Source organism: Macrotis lagotis, chromosome 5 (genome assembly GCF_037893015.1).
Source record: "Macrotis lagotis isolate mMagLag1 chromosome 5, bilby.v1.9.chrom.fasta, whole genome shotgun sequence".
NCBI lineage: Eukaryota > Metazoa > Chordata > Mammalia > Peramelemorphia > Peramelidae > Macrotis > Macrotis lagotis.
Window position 1 is genome coordinate 10,665,702 of NC_133662.1, and position 21,624 is coordinate 10,687,325.

The 21,624-nt window shown below is 42.1% G+C and overlaps 2 protein-coding genes across 6 annotated transcripts in view; one reads left to right on the plus strand and one right to left on the minus strand.

Moving 5' to 3' along the window:
• The window catches only part of CMTR1 (cap methyltransferase 1), a 191,556-nt gene extending 181,022 nt beyond the window's left edge, over positions 1-10,534 (plus strand). For 4 of the 5 annotated variants that reach the window (XM_074236832.1, XM_074236834.1, XM_074236833.1 and 1 more), the window contains 2 exons: positions 970-1,078; positions 2,648-10,534. In XM_074236832.1, coding sequence (XP_074092933.1) covers positions 970-1,078; positions 2,648-2,780 — 242 coding nt within the window. In that variant the 3' untranslated portion in view covers positions 2,781-10,534. The remainder of the gene's footprint in view (positions 1-969; positions 1,079-2,647) is intronic. The other variant, XM_074236831.1, reaches the window with a different exon arrangement.
• CCDC167 (coiled-coil domain containing 167) overlaps positions 42-21,624 on the minus strand; it is a 32,576-nt gene continuing 10,993 nt past the window's right edge. Inside the window, exons 2-4 of the mRNA XM_074236837.1 lie at positions 8,537-8,631; positions 7,929-7,981; positions 42-5,828 (exon numbers count right to left, since the gene is read on the minus strand). Coding sequence (XP_074092938.1) covers positions 5,725-5,828; positions 7,929-7,981; positions 8,537-8,631 — 252 coding nt within the window. The 3' untranslated portion in view covers positions 42-5,724. The remainder of the gene's footprint in view (positions 5,829-7,928; positions 7,982-8,536; positions 8,632-21,624) is intronic.

Here is a 21,624-nt window from a genome sequence, read left to right on the forward strand (position 1 = left end):
TTTTCTTCTTTTTACCCTGCTTTTCTTCTTCCCACCCTCCCTCCCAACTCCTTTGAAAACCTTCCCCTTGTTGAGTACAGATTGACTTGCTTTCTGTGATCCATAAGTTGATTAAACTTAATGTCCATCCAGACCGTCATTAACCAGAGAATCTGTTAATGGTCTGGACTTCATCCTTTTTCGTTCTCCTCTGAGCTTGGGAGAAAGTGTTGGGAGACAGTTTCAGGAACAGTTTTACTCAGTCTCTAAGCCCCGTCTTTCCCTTTGCCCTATTTTAACCCACTTGCTGTTCCTCTTTCCTTCTGGGCTCCCACAGTATATGATCTGGCAAGATGCCAGAAGACTGGAAGACACAAATGATCCTGGCATATCATAATTGTCATCACTACTATTATTACTTTGGTTTTGTTATTATTATTAACAAGAAGAAGAATGTTTTAAGTGTTTACTTGAGATGGTGGAAAGATTAAGAGATTCAGCTGCTACTCTTTGGACTCTTCCCTGAAGAGAGAGACATGAATGAGAGCTGAGTATCCTTCTGGGATACTCTCTGACTGTTTGCAGACTGCTTACCAGAGTGTACATGATACCCTAACAAGCATCCTGAATATTGAACTAGCACAAGATGAGATAAAGGAGTAGTGGGAAAGATAGGAGAAGGATTAGTCTTAAAAAAGTAGTGTAAGACTTTCCCCAGAACTCTTCTACTTTGAAACAAAAGTTTTGTCCTGATTAATAGACCACAGGCTTGCTTCTTACACTTCTTGGATAGCATGAAAGCAGTGCACAAATGAACATTTCTGGGACAAAACTTTAAAAAAGTCAAAATAGGATTAAAATAAATTAGGCCCAACAAAACTATGAAAGGTAAATCTATAATTCCCTGACCAGAATCTGGTGAGCATTCTCTAAAATGGATTCTGTCAGCTACATTGACCCCTTTGTTTAGCCTGTCCTCCTTCTGTTTAGAGCCTTGGACCATGGCTTTCAGCAAAACCTCAAACAGAAAGTTTTTCTTCAACAAGATAACGGGTGATTCGACCTTTAAAATGCCTCAGGATGCTGTTGCTCCATTTCAGTAAGTAATACTCTCTGCCTTCCTTCTCCCATTCTTGTCTTTCCCTTGATTCCCCTGCCCTTTCATGTATGTAATCTCTTCTGCCAGGCACCAACTCCATGTTCATTATCAAGTCACTTGTTACCGTGGCGTCAAGCAGGTGCTGAGGAGGACCTGGTGCCCCATGAACTATTTCCTTCCTTTCCAGATTAGGTTCTAGAATGTACAGTGAGGGAGATCCTTTTCCCCTAGGCAAACAGAAGAAAGGGAAGGGGATAAAACCAGCCCTTTGAGACTAAGGTGAGACTAAGTGGAAAAAGTAAGCCATGAAGCACTGGGGATACAAAGAAAGGCCAAAACAAATCCCAGTTTCTGCTCTCAAGGAGTTCACAACATAAGTAATGAAGGTTGGAGAGGGCGGGAACAAGAATTAGCTCTTAGAGAGCAAAACCTTCAAGAGGACTTTCTCCTCTGGGTCTCCTGCCCCCTAAACCTACCCTGGAAACCAGGCTGACACACGGACCTTCTCTTGGTACAAAGCCCCTAAATTCAGTTTATGGGCCCAGTTTTTTTAACTTTCCAACTGTTATTTTTTTAAAACCTCTCAACTGCACTGGGTGACAGAAACACCCGGTTGGTGCAGTTTATTGCTTATGCAGGAACTCAATGAAGGGAGGGTGAAGTTGCGTGTGGAGGCAGATTCCTCATCTGCCAGACCCTGACTTGGGCCTTCTCCTTTCCTTCCTCAGGGTAAGGATGCTGGCCTACATACTTCTTGGACAATAAAGTTTATATAGACTGGATGTCCTTGGGTAGAGAAAGGATGACAGGAGAAAATCCAAGTGTATGTATTTAGGTACCACTAACTGATGCTGCCAGGTCTTGGGGTAGACCTCAGAAAGATGGAGTCTGTGAGGCAGTGCACTGGGATGGGCATTGCCCCCATGATGGGGAATAGAGACCCAAGGTCATTTACCCTTCTCCACTGTCTCATCCTACTGCTTCCTCAAGCTTCCTGGGGTTCTTCAAGGTCTCAGGTCTTTCCCACCATACTCTGGGATTCATTTACTGAATTGGGTAGTTTTCCCAAATAGTAGGCTTGTAATTAGCTTGTAATTAGCCACTGATAACCTCTTATCACCAGGCAAATCCTATTCTGTTAGAACAGGACAGACATAGAAACAGACATAGTATCAGTAATTGATTCTGTAAGCAAATTAGCACCAATAACATTTTCTTTTGAGAATGGTGGAAGGCAAGAGTGGATAGTGAGTCAGGCTGGAGCTGGGACCACTGGGAAATCCTTTGTTCCTATAGGTAAGGAAGAATCTTGAGAGATTTGTTTAGTCAGTACCACCTCTCCCTTGAAGGAATTAATCTAGCCTTTCACCTCTGCCCTCTTGTGTCTGGTCTAATCCTCTTTTTTCTCCAAGACAGTCATATTAATGGCCCCAACTTCTCCTCACAGTTAGGCCTCCCTTTTGACTAGATGCCAAGCCAGGGTGACTCTTCCCTCTTCCTTATTTGTTCTCTTCTATCTCTAGCCCAGCCTAATGACCTCTTTTTTTCTCCTCTCTTTTCTTACCCTAGTACTTGCTTTGATGGAAGGCTCTTGTGGAAGTGGGGCGATGGGGTCCGAGTTCATGATTCTCAGAAGTGCCAGGATCCTGAGAAACTGTCTAAGGACGACATCCTCTCCTTCATTCGGGAACACAATGTCTGAGGATCCAGCCTGGATGATCATGGCCACCCCTGAGGACCTTTGGCTGCTGGCCAGGGAAAGAGGGGAAGGGACTCAGGTCACTTCCTCCTTAGAAGAGAAAAAGTGGTATTCAGTGCACAGCAAGGACAGGGCATACGACCCTCTCACCCCTGCTCATCCTGGGTTATATTCTTCCCTTCCCCCTAGAACACTTTGTGAGTATTTGGGAGGAGTTAAGGAAGTTGGCATTGCTTTTGCTCCTGGTATAGCCCTTTAACTTCCCATCCCCAGAATGGCAAATCTGTTCTTTAGGGGTATGGCCTAGAATAAAGCTGCTCCCCTTGTTTTGTTTTTTTTTTTGTTTGTTTTTTTGTTTGTTTTTTTTGAATCATTAGAGGGTCAATTACTGGTTGTGTTGGTCAACTTGGGAGCAGAGAGGCAGAAATTTTAGGACAGCTGAAGCATCAGAGCTCCTGGAGTCACTTCTGTCCTGATCCTAGCCTCTTCTTTGGGCTTCCCTGGGAGTCCTTCCTTTCCAACCAAATAGCTGAGTTACTCAGGCAGGGTGATGGACAGAAGAAAGACTGACTGTTGGACCTTGTTTCTACCCCTAGCCCTTGACAGCCCCAGAACCTGACCTCTGATATATATTTTTTTTTCACCTCAGTGTCCATTGGAGTATCCAGAGCCTTCTTTCTAGAACTGCCTCCTACTCCATCCCCACTTCTGGCTTGTGCCTAGGTGGGCAAACAATTCTATAAGTTGAGAAAGTAGTCACCAAATGTTGCCCAGACATCTTGTCCAGGAAACAATGACCCTGGCTGTACCCTGGAGGAGTATCTTTTATTGTGGGTGAAGAGCTCAGTGCCCATGGGAGTCCCTGTGGGATACCTGGCATGATGTTCAGTGTGGGGGCTTGACCCAGATCTCTGTGTGTTGCCAAAGATAAGATGTAGGATTTGAGTAGAGTTTCTTGGGCCTGAGTTCATTCTTTTTCCCCATAAAAGGCACAACTTGCTTCCATGTTTTCTAATGGAGTCTTTAACTTTACCTCTCCCATGCACATAAGGGACTCTAGGGGACTTCCTCTGTGGAGGAAGGAAACATGTCTGAGCCATTTGTTGAGAAGCATGTCAGTGCTCAGAACTGATAATACAGTTCCCTCTGCCTTCCCTGGGGTCCAGACCAGAGGGCCAGAAGTAAAGATTCCCTTTGCTGGGTTTGTTTCCATGGAAATAGGCAGAAGGTTGAGGGGGGAAAGTGTCTCCACTATGTCCATGGGGTGGACCAATAGTCTTCCTATAGCCTTTTGGTAGTAGTATCCCTGCAACAAAGGTAGCTTATTTCCACCCAATACTGGGTTGGGGGGGGGGGTGTATGTGTCTCTTGGCGCCTCAGATCATTAAAGGAAAAAAGATATTTTTAAAACCTGTGTAATTTTGTACTGAAAGTTGGCAGTTTGTGCTGGTGGTATGGGAACTGACTGGGTTGAAGACTTGAGGTGATGCAGAAGGAACTGTCAGAAAAAAAGAGGGAAGTGAAGGAATTTTACAAGCAAGATGTTCTAATATCCTGGAGAATCCAGTAGAGAATCCAGTCTAGTGTTAACATATTGCTGTCTTTAAAAGCAGAGGTGGTAGAGAAGATGGGATTTTCTTCCTGACAGGGCTGAGGTGGAAGGACTTGCCTTGCTCAGTTACATAAATCACACAGCTGGCCAGTTGGTGGCACATCCACAATCCAGGATATGTCTGTGAGACTAAAATAGCAGAGGCGGCAGACTAATTAATGTCACTTTAGTCTCTGGAAGAAGGGTAGGGAAGGATGGCTTCACCAACCCTTTCCCTGTAGCCTCTCACTCTTTGCCTTCAGCCCCTGGGTTGCTCAACTAAAGCATGGCTCTTCCTTATCCCTTTCAGGACCAGGTTAGACATGATAGTGATTTTTCATATTTTTCTCAGTAACTTTCTCCTCTTCCTCCCTGGGGTCCTTCACAACTTTGTTTCCAGAGCTCCTCTTTTCCTCTTTGCTTTACATATTTAATTGGTTTAATCTTGACTACATGCTTGAGCCCTTTCATCATTTTAGTTGCTTTGCTCTGGCCTCCCTCCACCTTCCCCCATCTCCCTAAAGCTTCAGCAGCAAAGAAAGGCAGGCATGTGGGATCTGGCCTGGTCATTGATGTCTCTTGTTTGTTGTGCCTGGACTGTCAGAACCCAGCTGCCATTAGTGACTTCCCTGACCTGTGGCCATCCCTCACTGCAAAACCAATTCTAATTTACTAGCCATTGTCACCCATGCATCTGTTCTGGTCATTACCAAAGCTGCTGCCTGATGCTTACAGCAGCTTCTTCCCCTCCAAGATGGATTAACTCTCAGGTCCCATGGAACTTTGTGGCTGCTTTTGGTCCCTGAGTTTTTCCCCTTTGCAGTACAGTCCTGATGGCATCATTTTTCTGTAATGATTGAAGGCTATTAGGTGGTTTTAGAGCATCTGAGGGGAATGTGAGCTGACAAAAGGCTCTGCTGAAAAGACTGTTTTGGAAGTTTGTCCCTCAGGCCTCTGCTAGATGCTTACCTCTGACTTATCAACCAGTGACTTCTTGGAGTTAGTTCCAGAGGTCTTCCCCCAACATTAAATCCCTCTCCCCAATCATCCTTTCAGTTTCAAGAGGGCTGGCATTAACTTGACCATTAGTTGTCTGAACATACTTTATTGGCCATTTTCTCTGGTAGGAGTCAGTCCTACTGGACATCCAGGCCCTATAAGCCAAGAGGGTTGAGTTCAAGATATGATGCCAGAATCTTGGGTTACATAGGCCCAGCCCCCATGTCTTGTTATGGCCTAGGTGCAGGCAGGCATTTTTGGGAGGCAGCAAGTAGAGTTTAGAAAGAGATACCAACTTTCATTGTCCTAGTCCGGTTCTCCAAAAGCTCTCTATGGTTTGCAGTGGAAACCAGTGGATTACATAGTCCAGTAGGCATAGACGAGAAGAAGGAGCAAGAAGATTGCCACAGACAGCAACGTGTTCTTACGGTTCTCTCTCCGAAGGGACTTCAATTCCCTTTCTGTGAAGAAACCACAATATGATGGGGGAGGGGCTGCCTCTTCAACAGGCCACCTCCAGCAATGACTGCCTAGTTCTCCACCCCAGAATTTGAACACCTGCCAGATCCCCCTTCCCTTCATGGTCAATAAGTATTGGGTGAACTTATCTAGTGTTGCTGTCTTAATTTCTGGGTCTATGTAGACCCAGACAGAGACCAGCTCTGGGAATCAGAAAGGAAGCCTCAGCCCCTGATGTGAAGATAAAGAGAAAAACCTTTTATCCACTTGTAGGTTCTAAACTTATCAACTACTTCACCCCTCCCCAACCAAATCAAGATTGGGTGAGCTTTTAGAGGGATATAGTCTAGACTCTTGTAAAGTTATTCACCAGACTACCTAGCCCATCTCTCGTCCAGAGGGAGCTCTTCTAGCATTGGTTTGGAGATTATAGAACTTCCCCAAGGGTCTTCTGATCCTTGAGTCCATGATCTATGACTAGTTTTAATCCAATTCAATCCCACAATCACTTTCATATAAAGAGATCATGGTCATCTGAGAGGAGAGGGACTAACAATTAGGGGAGGGAATAGCCTATGCAAAGACATAGAAATTTGGGAAACAACAGGCTTATACAGTGTGTGAAGGGGTGAAACCAGATTGTGAAAGGCTTTAAAAATTGAACAGAATTTTATACTTTATCCTCAAGGCAGTAGGAAATTGCCGAGCCTGAGGATTCTTGAAAAGAAGCTTTAAGAGATTATTTTGGCAGCTGTGAGGAGGATGGATTCAAGAGGTGAGATCCTAGAAACTGGGAGTCCAAATAGGAAATAGTCCAGGAAAGAAGTGGGCCAGAATTAGGGTAGGATCAAGAAAGAGACATGTGGAAGGAGAAGAGTGGAAGAGGATGAAAACTTGGGTGACTGAAAGATGGTGATAGCTTCAAAAGAAAAGAGGAAATTTAGAAGGGATTAGTGGAGATAAATGATTTGTGTACCTCAATATAGTTGTTTGAAAGGTATTGTTTTCTAAGCCCTTAAAGTTCCATATAACATTTTGACTTATAAATGTGAGCTATTAATGAGAGGGGCCATTGGATCAATCAATAAACCATGTCTACTTTTTATGATCAGTCTCCCAGGGCTGGGGGACAGTCATCTTGCAAGATGACTCCCACCCTGGCATTGGGATGGTAGTGAATGGGGTTGTCAAGTCCAATTTGGTCTCTGTTTCCCTGATTCTCAGTCCAAGTTCTGGTTGGATCCTGTTATTGTAGCCCAGCAGGTGGCACCCTGACCCTACTCTCTGGGTTCTATGTACAAGGAAAGGTTGAGGGATGCCAACTCTGACCCATGAACAGCAGAAATATCCCACCAAAGACTGAAAAAAGGAATAGGAGGAAAATTTAGGGAACATCCAAATAAAAGGTATTTTGCCATATCAGAAGAGTTGTCAGAAGGAAGCTTGGAGGCCATTTCCTTTTTGACATGTACAGAGGGGAAGGTGGGGTATGAAGGGAATGCCCCTGTTTCTGGCCACAGGTAGGTAGACTGCTGCCTCACTCTTCTCTTCCTCAGGCCTACATCAGCTGCTGGTAGTGTTGGGAGGAGAGATTTGTACCTTAACCAAAACCTCTCCCCTAAGCCAGATGAGGCTAGCTAAGTTCACTTTTTTCCAGTCTTCCTGGAAAATCTGCCCATTCTTTCTTTTCCCTTTCCCTATATGGTTCTAGAGCAGCCTCTCCTATTGGAGAAAAGATCTTCTGGGTTAAGGAGTTTGCATGTCTACAGGCATATGGAGCATCTAAAGGCCATTCCCTCCCCAAGGCTCTTCTTTTCCATGTGGAAAATGATGGGGCTGGCTTAAATCAGTTCTAAGCTTCTTCCTAGAGGAGATTTCTCTGTATCTGTTTCCTCTGCAAAAGCAGGGCCTTCATCTCTGACCTGCTTCCAGAGAGCTTTTCCCTAGCTTTTCCCTGACTCTAGGTTTCTTGGATTTGAGGCCTATAACCGCACCCACCCACTTTGATCAGCAGGGGGCAGCCTCACCCCACCACCAAAATCAGAGGGTTGAGTTCCCCAAGGTGCTAGGTGCATGTACTTGGAATCCAAGGAAATTCTTACCATAGCTGGAGGCTTTGCTTGTCAGGTTGTTTTTTTCCTTCTCCAAAGCTCTCCTAGAAAGGTTTGGGGTGAGGAGTAGGGGTAGAAGGCAGAGAACAGACTTGTACTTCCATCCCCTTCCATCCCCTTCCCCCCTATCCCATACCTCTCCTAGATGCAGGACAAAGGGACTTGGCCCATTTAACTCCCTCCCCTGCCCCTCCCAGAAGCTGAAGCTGACTGTCCAGAAAGGGGCCATAAGGAGGCTTATCAGTCTAGGAAGCTGTGTATCAGCAAAAGAAGGCAACAAAAATAACACTAATCCCTTTTATGTATCCTGGTGAAAGCCAAGAAGAGGGAAGAGATAACATGTACCAGCCTTGGGCAGTGAAGAGGAATCACTGGGAGACTGAATGTTAGGCCTCTGGGGTCAGGGAACAGGTGGCAAAAGAGAGAATAGGAGTGATCTGACACCTCTACTCTGCATTGTGCTTCTTTAGGATGTCTGGCTAGCTTGGGGGTGATACCCACGAGATATAGGTAGGGAAAAGGAAGATTGATATTGATTTGGCAATGGGGCTAACAGTTTGGAGGAGCTTCGGCCCCAGCTTCCAGGATAGCAGTGTTACCTGGCCTCTGGACTCAGCTCCTCCCTGTGAAGACGGCCGTTCAGTTCCTCCAGGTTTCTCCTGCACAGGGACAGCTTCTCTTCAAGTCCATCTATCTGAAAAACACAAGCGATTTCAGCTAATAATTCATCAATCCAACTACATATACATCCTGTAGATGGAAAAGAGGGGAGAAGAGGACAACAGATGGTTGTTGGGAGAAAAGTATTTTGTTAGAAAAACCAACACCATAAAGGACTGTAGAAATGTGAGCTGTTATTATAATCCAGCACAATGGTGGCTAATCCCTTAACACAAATGCATTTCTATTTTCATTGGGCTGGCATTCAAACACACATAGCTTCACACAGGTATATCTCATTTAATGAAAGAAATATATTCTTTCCAGCTTACTTTATAAGCAATGAACCACATTTTCTCATTGGCCTCTATATTTTCAGGGATGCAGTCTTAGGGGAATAATTCTAGTTGCAGGATAATTTTGTCAAAGAAAATTATAGACCTATCTCCCTGATGAACATAGATGCAAAAATCTTAAATAAAATATTAGCAAAATGATTACATCAAGTTATCTCTAGAATAATACATTATGATCAAATAGGATTTATCCCAGGAATGCAGGGTTGGTTCAATCTTAGGAAAACTGTTAGTATAATTATATCAATAACAAACCTATCAGAAATCATGATCATATCAATAGATGCTGAAAAGGCTTTTGACAAAATACAGCATCCATTCCTACTAAAAACACTAGAGTGTGTAGGAATAAATGTATTGTTCCTCAGAATAATAAGCAGTATCTATCTGAAACCATCAACAAGAATTATATGCAAAGGGGATAGGCTAGAGGCATTCCCAATAAGATCAGGGGTGAAACAAGGAGGTCCATTATCACCACTACTATTCAATATTGTATTAGAAATGTTAGCTTCAGCAATAAGAGAAGAAAAAGAAATTGAAGGAATTAGAATTGGGAAGGAAGAGACAAAAATGCAGATGACATGATGGTCCACCTAGAGAATCCCAAAGAATCATCTAAAAAACTACTAGAAATAAATAGCAACTTTAGCAGTATATAAAATAAACTCATAAATCCTCAACATTTCTATATATGACTATCAAGATACAGTAGAGAGCTAGAAAGAGCAATCCCATTCAAAGTAATCTCAGACAATATAAAATACCTGGGAGTCTACCTGCCAAGGCAGACTCAAAACCAATCTTGAAAACAATTACAAAGCACTTCTCACACAAAATCAGATTTAAATAACTGGGCAAACATCAACTACTCATGAATAGGTCGAGCTAATGATAAAAATAACAATTCTACCAAAACTAAACTACTTGTTTGGAATCAGAATACCAAACAATTAATTAAAAATTCCAAAAAATTAATAAGTTAGAAAAATGTTGTAGGTAAATTTATATGGAGAAATAAAAAGTCAAGAATTTCTAGGGATTCAATGAAAAAAAGGGCAATAGAAGGTGGCTTAGCCTTACCAGATCTAAAATTATATTATAAAGCATCAGTCATCAAAACTGTCTGGTATTGGCTAAGAAATAGAGTGGTGGATCAGTGGAATAGACTAGGTGCAACAGCAGGAAATGATTATAGTTAATCTCTTTGATAAACCCAAAGAGTCCAGCTATTGGGATAAAAACTCTCTTCAATAAAAACCGTTGGGAAAATTGGAAGTTAGTATGGAAGAAACTTAGATTAAACCAATACCTCACACCCTATACCAAGATAAGATCAAAATGGATACAGGATTTAGACATTAAAAAACAATTTTATAAGCAAACTAGAAGATCAAGGAGTAGTTTACCTGTCAGATCTATGGAAAGGGAAGCAGTTTATGACCAAGGAAGAGATGGAGAACATCATTAAAAACAAACTAGATGATTTTGATTACATTAAATTAAAAAGCTTTTTGCACAGACAAAACCACCGTAACCAAGATCAAAAGACGTAAAATGGGAAACAATTTTTACAACTAGTTCTGCTGATAAAGGACTCATTTTTAAAATATACAGAGAACTGAGTCAATTTTTTTTTTAAAAAGGCCATTCCCCAATTGACAAATAGTCAAAGGATATGCAATGGTAATTTACAGCTGAGGAAATCAAAGTGATCCATAGTCATGAAAAATTGCTCTAAATCATTTCGTATTAGAGAAATGCAAATTAAACTGAGATACCACCTCACACCTCTCAGACTGGCCAATATGACCAGAAAGGACAATGATTAGTGTTGGAAGGGATGTGGGAAATCTGGGACACTGTTATATTGTTGGTGGAACTGTGAACTCATCCAAACTTTCTGGAATTATGGAATTTTGGAATTATGCCCAAAGGGCAACAAAAATGTGCATACCCTTTGGTCCAGCAATACTACTACTGGATCTATTCCCTGAAGAGATTATGAAAAAGGGTAAAAACATCACTCATGTACAAAAATATACAGCAGCCCTGTTTGTGGTGGCAAAGAATTGGAAATCAAGTGAATGTCCTTCAATTGGGGAATGGCTTAGCAAACTGTGGTATATGTATGTCATGGAACACTACTGTTCTATTAGAAACTAGGAGGGATGGGAATTCAGGGAAGCCTGGAGGGATTTGCATGGACTGATGCTGAGTGAGATGAGCAGAACCAGAAAAACACTGTACACCCTAACAGCAACATGGGGGTGATGATCAACCTTGATGGACTTGCTCATTCCATCAGTGCAACAATCTGGGACAGTTTTGAATTATCTGCAATGGAGAATACCATCTGTATCCAGAGAAAGAATGGTAGAGTTTGAACAAAGACCAAAATCTATTACCTTCAAATTAGAAAAAAAAAAACCCTTTCATCTTATTAGATAATTGTACTATCACCTACTTTATTTTTCTTCCTTAAGGATATGATTTCTCTAGTATCACATTCAACTGAGATCAATGTATACCATGGAAACAATGTAAAGACTAACAGAATGCCTTCTGTGGGGGGTTGGGGGGAGGGAAGCAAGAATGGGGGGAAAATTACAAAACTCAAAATAAATAACATCTTTCCAAAAAAAAAGGTTTGAATGGATAACAATTGCTTGGGTTTCTAGAATGCTTTGATTGTCCTTCTTGGAACTCACTGGTTCTCACAATATTTCTATAAAGAAGAGAGTGGAGCAAGAGAACTATTGAAGTCATCTTCAAGGCATATTCCCTGCATTCTGATTCTCCTTTCTTCCTTTTTTCAACCCTTGTCTTCCCCCATTGGAATGCAATCTCTTTGAGGGCAAGGGCAAAGTATCTCACTTTTGTAATTTGAGAGTTGCAGCATTTATTAAAGATTTTTAATTCATTCAATCTGCCCATTTTTAGATGGGGATCAGAAACCCACAGAAATTTTAACTTTTCTTCAAGGGAGTCACAGAAAACTATTCCTTTCCTCACCTGGTCCTCTTCTTCCTTTGGAAACATTTTCTTCTGCTGGAGGAGGGTTTTAACATAAGGATATAATTTGGAATCAGTACTTTCCCAGTCTAGGAGGTCCAATGTTAGACTCATGTCTTCTTTTCCATAGAGAGATCAGAGACATCAGGAGCTGGTGGAGACAGCCCAAAACTGCCAATAAAGACTTGATCTTAATGCCTCTCTTCTGTGGCCATGCTGTCCTTATCCCTTTACTTCCCATTCATTTTAGGTGACAGCTGCTTCCCTATACAGGGCCATGCCCAATCCAGGCGATTACTCTCCAGGTTACCTGTCTATCTCCTTCCCCAATCTTATACCTCTGCCAACTCAAAATTCCTTTCAGTGGGGCCTTGCAGGAGGGAGCAACAGCAGAGATGAGTTAATTGCCTGGTTAATTGTTTCATTAATCTGCTAATGGGCACCAAGGGGAGGACTGTCAGGGGAAACCAGACACCACAGGGAAATGGTGTGTGCCTGAATAGGGAAGTCTCCTGCTGCCCATGTCACTAGACCAGATAGGTGGCTTTGGGGTCAAACTGTGGTGAAAGTGATGAAAGTGGCTTTAGAACTTTAGGGCCTGAAGAAGCTAAGGAATGGTATCCCAGTCTATAAGCCTCTATAGGTCAAGACAGCACCCCCACCATGCTGGACGGTGCTGTCTTCTACTTTGTACCAATGTATCCTCATCTTTTTTCACTCAACTTAGATGCTTTAACCAAGGAAGGAAGAGGATTGGAGAAAGGAGATGGGGGAGGAAAAAAGGAGTGGAGGAGGAGGAAGAGGAAAGGGAAAGGTGAAGAAAAGAGAGAAAGAAATGAAGGAAGGAGAGTGAAGAGGAAGGAAAGAAAGAGGGAAAGGGAATATTAGGGAGAAAGAACCTTCAGTTTTCAGCAAAGAATTCACCCTGGTGGACTTCCAGAGGCTAGTCCTATAAGCTGATATTTCAAAGGTCCCCAAGCAGTGTTGAAGGAAGTCTAACATTTAGCTGATTAGTTTTCTGCCCTCTGAGATGTTAGAGATAGAGGGATAGTAGTAGGAGGAACTCAAGATTGCAAACCAAAGTACTTGAATTCAAATCTTGGCTCTGAGTGATCTTAATCTCTCTGTGCCTTAGTTTTCCTTGGATTTTTCAAGGTCCCTTCTGGTTCAGATGTCTCATCATTCTAACCTAGAATTGCTGCAATGCCAGCATTTCACATAAAGCTGTGGGTGACTTGCCTATAGCTGGAACTGACAGTTCTGATTTTATTATTAGTCATTACTTGTAAAGAAGTATCCCTTAAGAGGCAAGGAGGGAAGAGCAAAAGAGGGAGACTCCTGGGCCCAGAGGAAAAGCCAGGGCTTCTCTGGTTGATTCTGAAATCTCTAAGTTGTCCTACTTTGACAAAAAAGCACAGTGTGACATGTAGAAAAGAATACATTTGGGGGCTTGAGGACTTGAGTTTGAGCCTCTGTTTCAATGTTGTTGTAGGAACTTAGATAACTCCATATTATCTCCAAATTTCCTCATCTGTAAACTGGGCTAAATAGATGTTCTCAGAGGCTCTTCCCAATCAACTAAAAAGCATTATTAATGCATTAAGTATCAATGCATCAGTAATTGAATATGCAAATACAAAAGTGAGACAGTTTGCTCTCAAGAAGCTTTTCTTCTATGGTAGCAATGGGGATGAGATAGAACAGGGTATATCTAAGTAAATACAGAATATACACAGAATGAATACAAACTTGGGAGGGAAGAATACTAACAACTGGGAGAATTAGCCAAGTCTTCATGAAAGAGGTGGCAATTGAGCTAAGCACTGACAGGAGTCAGTTTGTACAAAGTGGGAGATGAAATGCTCTGTACAGGGAATAGTAAGTAAGTCAGTTTGACTGGAATGAGGTATGTGTGTGGGAGTAACATGTAATCAGCCTGGAAAAATAGGCTGCAGCCAGATTGCAAAGTGCCTTCAATACTAAACAGAGGACTTTATATTTTATCCTAAAGCCAATGGGAAATCTCTTGAGCAGAGGAATGACATGTTCTGCTCCATCTTTCATATCACTTGTCTACTGGACAAACTGGATGTCCCACAGACATCTTAAATGTTCCAAACTATACCAATTACATTTTTTCTAAAGCCCATCTCTCCTCTTCTGAATTTCTCTATTTCTGTTGAAGACATCCTTCAGTCATCCAAGTTCAAAACCTGAGTGTCATCTCTCCAATCCAAAAATCTCTGTAAACTGGCTTTCAAATGACTCACTCAGACAGTACCTTGTTTCATGTCCACATTACCTCTTCCTCGAACTGTGGCAATGATCTCGCTACTTTGTTGGGTAGCTAGGTGGTACAGTCAATAGAGAGTCAGAAGATCTGAATTCAAATTTGGGCTCAGACACTTACTAGCTGTGTGACCCTGGGCAAGTCACTTGACTCCTATTTGCTTCAATTTTTTCATTTGTAAAATGAGAATAAACTAGAAAAGAAAACAATCTTTTTCAAGTTCAGGTCTGACCATGTCATTTCCCCACTCAGTAAACTCTAGCAGCTCCCTGTTGCCTTGATGAATTAGCTTTTTTTTTTTTGCAAGGCAAATGGGGTTAAGTGTCTTGCCCAGGGCCACACAGCTAGGTAATTATTAAGTGTCTGAGGTTGGATTTGAACCCAGGCACTCCTGACTCCAGGGCCGGTGCTTTATCCATTGCACCACCTAGCGACCTCATGAATTAGCTTTTAAAGACCTTCACACCTTGGCCCCAACCTACCTTTCCAGCCTCATTACTGCACTTCCCACAACTTTATTGCTGTTGCTCACATGCGATATTCCATCTCCAAACCTTTGTATGGCTATCCCCCATATCTAGAACACAGTTCCACTTTACCTTTGACTCAGAGTCTTCTACTTTTGTAAGACTCAGATCAAAGTGGTAAAGTGGATAAAGCATGGGCTGAGAGGAAGATCTGAGTTCAGATCTAGTCTCAGATAATTTCTAGGTGTGTAGCAAGTCACTTGTTTGCCTCAGTTTCTTCATCTGTAAAATGGAGATCATAATAGTACTTTGTGGTTGTTGTTCAGTCACATTTGACTCTTCATGACCCCAGATGGGGCTTTTTGGGCAGATACTGCAGTAGTTTGCCATTTCCTTCTCCAACTCCTGTATATAGATGAGGAAACTGAGACTTACAGGGTGAAGTGACTTGCCCAGGTCACATAGCTAGCAAATGTTTGAAACCAATTCGGGTCTTCCTGATGCTCTATTTGCTGTACCAATTCACTGTCCTGGAAAGAGCATTTTTTTGTTGTTGTGCGTGCAGTCATTTCTGATTCCTGGTGATCCCAATTTGAGGTTTTCTTGGCAAAGATATAGCAGTGGTTTGCCATTTTCTTTTCCAGCTCATTTTACAGATGAGGAAACTGAGGCAAATAGGGTTAAGTGACTTTCCCAAAGTCACACAGCTAGTATCTGAGGTTAGATTCTTGACTCCAGTTCTACCCACTGCACTACCCAGCAGCTCTAGCGGCTACCTCCCTAAATCTCCCCAGCTTTGTTTTAATCTATATCTATCCAAATTGATCTCACATTCCTGCCTTATTATGCACTCTGTTTTCTGACCCAAATGGCCAATTTGCTGATTTTCCACACACAGTCACTCAACTGTCTGCCTCCAAGGGCTGTTGGGAGCAGCAAATGAAATATTTGTAAAGTGTTTAGCACATAGTAAGGCTACATAGATATAAGCCATATTATCTATATGAAGCTTTTTCCAACTCCCATAATTAGGACCTCTCCCCAGGTTTCTCTTGTATTGTGTAGATACTTCATTTGTATTCCCCCAACAAGATCTAATTTCCTTGAAACCAGGCACTGTTTTGTTTTTTGTCTATTTATTCTTAGAGCCTAGCCCTAAGTACCCAATACACACAGGTGCTTGATGGATCCTTGTTGACTTATTTATTATATCAGTTTGGACAATGTGTGAGGTTGGCTTGGAGAGGAGAGATGGAAGAAAGAGGGAGACCAATCTGGCAGCTATGGCTCAGAAAGAAGTGAGCAGAGGAGTCGTGGTATGAGTAGAAGGGAGCAGATATCAGTAAAGAGCTAGGATGGATAAATAAGTCAACAACTGATTGCCTATGGAGAGCGGGGTAGGGAAGGAGATAGAAGAGTCTGGTCTGACTCCTAAGTTTAGAACCTCTTTATTGGAAGAATGGCAATGATATTCAAGAAGGGTGGGTTTGGAGAAAAGATATTTGGACACATTGGGTTTGAGATGTCTATGAGACTTCCCTGGTGGATGTTGAGCAGGTAGTTGGGAGACACTGGATGGGTGCTCAGCTCTAAATCTTTGGACTTTTGATCTGACCTGGAGGAACCATAAAGGGCCACCAACTTGCCTCTGATTTCTACCCTAAGTCAGTTATAGAGCATTAGCCATCAAATTGAGGGATATGGAGCAGGATTATATGGCAACTGAGGCCAGAGGGTTCCCAGCCAAGCTCCTTCTGAAATCCTTCCACCCTCCCAAGAAGACAATCAGTCTCCCATCCTACCTCTGGTCTGAGATCCCAGGAATCACAAGAAGGGTTAAGTCCTCTGGAGAGGCCTTATGTCTTGCTTGATTAGGAAAAATAAGTCCTCTGATCTCTGGGAAGGGGCTGCATTCCTACCCAGCTTCCTACCCAGCTTCAGGAAGTCACCAGGTGTCCAAACAATAAAGTCTCTAGAGAGCAAGAAGCAGGGCTCATGCTAAGCAAAATCCTAAAATTGAGGTTGGCAAGTGATTAGTGACCAAGCCAAGCTGCCACAGAGCTCTGGGCACTGCCTGCAAAGCTGGCAGCTTGAGGCCTTTATCTGCATGGAGCCCAATTCATCTGCAGCTCCTCTGGATATTCCCTCTTTCATTCACCACTTTTTAATGAGGCTTAAATGGGTGAACACAAATCAAGGTTTTAGGGACTGAAGTTCTAAACTCCTTCCATGAATATTTATATTCCACCAAGGGCCCTCTCCTCTTAGTTTCTAAACAGCAATTTCCCCTTCTTTAGAATCCAGCTGCTGTTGATGTGGGACTGGGGTAGGGTAAGGGATTGGAGGTGGAGAACAGTTCAGAGGGAGATGGAGAAGAGGGCTCAAGGATTTTCATTCAGTCATGAATTTATCCTCAGATGTCCCAGCATGACTGCAGGATTCCCAGGGCCAGGAAATGCAAACAATTGGCAAAGGAACTTCGCTTCTGCACTCACTGAAGCAAGAACAGCTCTTGAGTATCTGTACTATTGAGCCAGGAGAAGAAAAGCCTGGTGAAATCCCTGGGTGACTGATCCACTGGGCAATGAGAGTTGCAGAGTGGGAGGGAGACTCCCTTAGCAATAGCCATGGTGGTGAGGTCATTGGGTGTCATGGTAGCTGTGACTTCTATCAAGTAGAGCAGACAGAAAGCCAGATGGCAGTGTATCCTAGCGAGAATGAGCTACCAAGAAGTACTCTAGGATGGAGGGTCCTAGTGGACCACAAGTATTATATTTGGTTCTGTCTTGTCCCCAGGGGGACTACTGACAATCTGGACCCCATTCAAAGGACCATACACTACAGTACTGAGAAGTCAGAGACATTCAGGGAAACTGGAGGTTACGAGTGAGTTTTACAATCTGGGGCAGCAGTCAGGAGAACTGAAGCAGACCAACATGCCAAAGACAAGGAAACTTTGAAACCGAGGCCAGGTCTGCCATAGGCAGGAAACCTTTCAAGTTCTTTCAACTAGCACAAGGAGGCTGCAATGACTAATTTCTTAAGGAAATGATCAGCCAGGATCAAGAAGGTATAATTCCATACTATCTTGAGGATAAACCTCTCTGTCCTACTAGAGTAAAGTGGGCATCAAAGGGAGTAATATGAAAAACAAACCAAAAATCTTCCCAGCCTGGCTCTAACCTACATTTGTCCATATTGATCTCCCATTACTACCTCACTGTAGTACCTCATTGTAGTGCCTCATGCTTTCTAACTCAACTGGCCAATTTGCTGGTTTTCCATCCATGTCATTTCACTGACTGCCCTCAAGTATATGTCCTCTTTAGAGAAACAGAAAAGAAGGAACTCCATCCCCTTGTGAGTTGGTGATGGCTCTGCTTCCTTCTGCTTCTCCTATCTCTTGAACTCCCTAGTTCTGTCAAGAAGTCATTCCCCATCCCCAGATTTAGCTTACATATTTTAATGTTGTCTTCATTTCTTCAATGCCTTGCCAGAGTAGCTATTTATTAAAGATTTGTTCCATGAATACTAGTCCTGTCAACCAATGAGTATTTATAAATCACATATTATGTACCAGATGCTGGGGATGCAAGTAGAAAGAATGACACTATCTCTTACATACAAGGAGCTTACATTTAAATGGGAGAGTCAGCAAATATATACATTATATATAAATGTAACATAAAATGAATAAACAAATATAGACACATAAAATTTAGAAAGGTAAATTTAATGCCAGAAAATCATATTACTCATTTTGGGGGGGGGGGTACAAGGCAATGGGGTTAAGTGACTTGTCCAAGGTCACAGAGTTAGGTAATTATTAAGTATCTGAAGCTGGATTTGAACTCAGGTCCTCCTGACTCCAGGGCCAGTGCTCTATTTCACTATGCCACCTAGCTGGGGCCATATAGTTCATTCTTAAGCAAAATGGTTTTCTAGCACCAGGAAGTTATTTGGTTCTCTCTGTTCCGAAGATCTTTAGTTCAAAAACTAGATGTCTATGTAATAGAGGAGGTCCTGAAAACTATAGCATTCATGAGAAAGAAAGGATGTTAGGGATCATCTAGTTCAACCTCTTCATTTTAAAGATAAGGAAAGTGAAGTCCACAGAAGCTAAATGATTTGTTTGAGATAACTCAAGTGCTACATAGCAAAGTTGAGGGTTAACCCCACCTCCATATTTGACACCAAATCTAGGGCTTCTTTCCACCATGCCAAGACACTGATGTTGATACGATGTGATTTTCACCCAATTTTCCTTTTTCATATGGCATCTCTGTTCCAGTCAAACTGGTCTACAAGTTTCTTCCAGTCCATGACATTCTTCTATACCTTTGTTTAAGTAGCCCCCTCCCCCATATCTGGAATGCACTTCCTTCTACCTCAGAGACTCCCTAACTTTTTGGAAAGCATGGCTGAGATGCATCTCTCCCACCCACCAAATAGCCCACTCTCCTCCTTGAAATTACTTTGTATTAATTTGCATATGTTTTGTACTTGCTTGCAAACAGGCCATATCTCTTGGTAATGTAAACTTCTTGAGGGCTTACTCATTACACTATCTCATTTTTGTTCTTGTATGTCCAGTACCTAGCATAGTGCCTTGCCACTTAAAAAAAGAATTGGGTTGAGTTGAATTGATAGAATACTAAGGAAATACTGGTCTGGGTAAGCCCCTGTCCAAGCCAACTCAGTGAAATGAATTTTTGGATATGAGAATTATGGTTGAAGTCTACAGGGGGCAAAGGAACTAGTGATAACATGCATATATATTGGGGGCAAAAACCAAGCCAGGTATTCTTTTCTGTCTCTCAAAACATTCAAGGCTATTCATTCTCATCAGAAATGACTCAAAGAGGAAATAACATATACACTTGATAGGGTGAGGAAATCTATCTTACCCTAGAGAAAAATAAGAAAGGGATAGGATAAGGGGGAATGGGGGAAGGGAAGGCGGGGAATAGGTGATAGAAGAGAGGAAGATCAGGGGAGAGGGTACTCAGATTCAACACACTTTTGGACAGGGCCAGGATGAAAGGAGAGAGAACAGAATAAATGAGAGTGGGGAGAAATAGAGTAGAGGTACAGCTAGTAACAGCAACTGAAGGAAAAATATTGAAGCAACTTCTCTGGTGGACTTATGATAAAGAAAACAACTCACCCCAGAGACAGAGCCATTGGAATCTGAACACAGACTGAAGTACAATTTTTTTTTCTCTCCATTCTTGAGGTTTCTCATCTTCGGGGGGGGGGGGGGTAGGGGGTTTATTTTTACTCTTATAACACATTCAATTTACATCAATGTATGGCATGGAAACAATGTAGACTATCAGACAGCCTTCTTTGGAGGGATAGGGAAGGGGAGGGTAAAAATTGTAGAATTCAGAGCCTTGTAAAAAATGATGGATACATATTACTATTGTATATAATTGGAAAACAAATAAAATGTTAAAATGTTAAAAAAATAAAGTTGAGTGAGTATTACAAAAAAAAAAAATTCAAGGCTAAAACACAGCTCCTTCCTTGCATTGGGTCTCTGGTTTATCTTGCTTGATAGTTATGCTTTGTACATTTGTTATAGAAATATATAGACCATGAGTTTTATTGCTAGTTCTTTTCTTGAATTTTGGCTCCTGGGAATCTCTAGTGCTTTTTTTCTTGCTATGTGGTAAGGTGATATTCTCTATGGCTTGGTAGAGAAAGGTAAGCAGTTTTCCCCTCCTGTCCCCCTACCCAGTTCCAATTTAAAGCTTGTTTTATCAGATAAATCCTAGGGGAATAAAAGCTGGAGAGACAGAAAAGAATAGGAAGGAACTCATCCCTTTGTGAGCTGGTGATGGCTTTGCTTCCCTCCTTACCTACAAGATTTCAATCCTAATTCATGTGCCACATCTTTCATCTAACTGAGCTGGTTAGAGGTAACAGAAGGAGGTATGAAGGAGAAGAATGAGGAGGTAAAAGGCTTATATGACACAGTAAGACTGTCTATTTTAGAAGCTTGGGAGAAGTCTTGATATAAACAGGATGAACAGGTAGGGAAGGGAGCGTAAAATAATCTGGAAGGGAAGAGGGGGAAAAAAGAGAGAGGCCTAATAGTTAAGATATGGTAGAAAAAGAGCTTCAGGGTCTTCTAAAGATTACCCAGCCTATCCATAGATTACTTCAAGTGCATAAAGGAAGCAGTTATTGGAGAAGAGATGACACAGCCCAATAAGGAGAACTATAGGAAACACATTCTGGGGCAAAGTAAGGACTTGGTATATGAACTAGCGCATAGGAAGAGGGGTGATTGATTTGGGTTACATGGGAGATGGAAGCACACTCAGGAGTCCCCTAGCTGAGTAAACACTCAAGATCCCCAAGAACTTCTGCTAATCAAGTTTACTTTAAATGTAAGGTCAGCATGTGCAATAGAAATAATATTATATTTTCAGGGATTTTTTTTTCCAATCTACTATTCATTATCTTTGTGACCTTGGGCAAGGCACAGTAGGATGGAAAGGGGACTGAATCTGGCATTTGGACCTGGGTTCAAATCTCAGGTCTGCTACTTACTCCCAGTGTGACCTTGAACAGTTTACTCCACTTCTTAGGGTCTCGGTTTCCTTATTTGTAAAATGAAGTAGTTGGATGGAATGTCTTCTCTAAACTCCCAACTTTCAGCCATTGATCCTATGATGAGATGATTGGCTTTAAGTCTATTACTTTGTGATACTAAATTAATCTTGTTGAGCCTTGGTTTCCTCATTTATAAAATAAAAGGGCTGGTGAGATGATTTCTGAGGCTCCTTGCAGATTGAAATCCCATGCATTGGGTGAATCTGAGGAGCCTGGGAAAATAATACAGCAAGGCAGATTAGAAAGAATCCCAGCTCTGGAATGAGTGGGTCTTG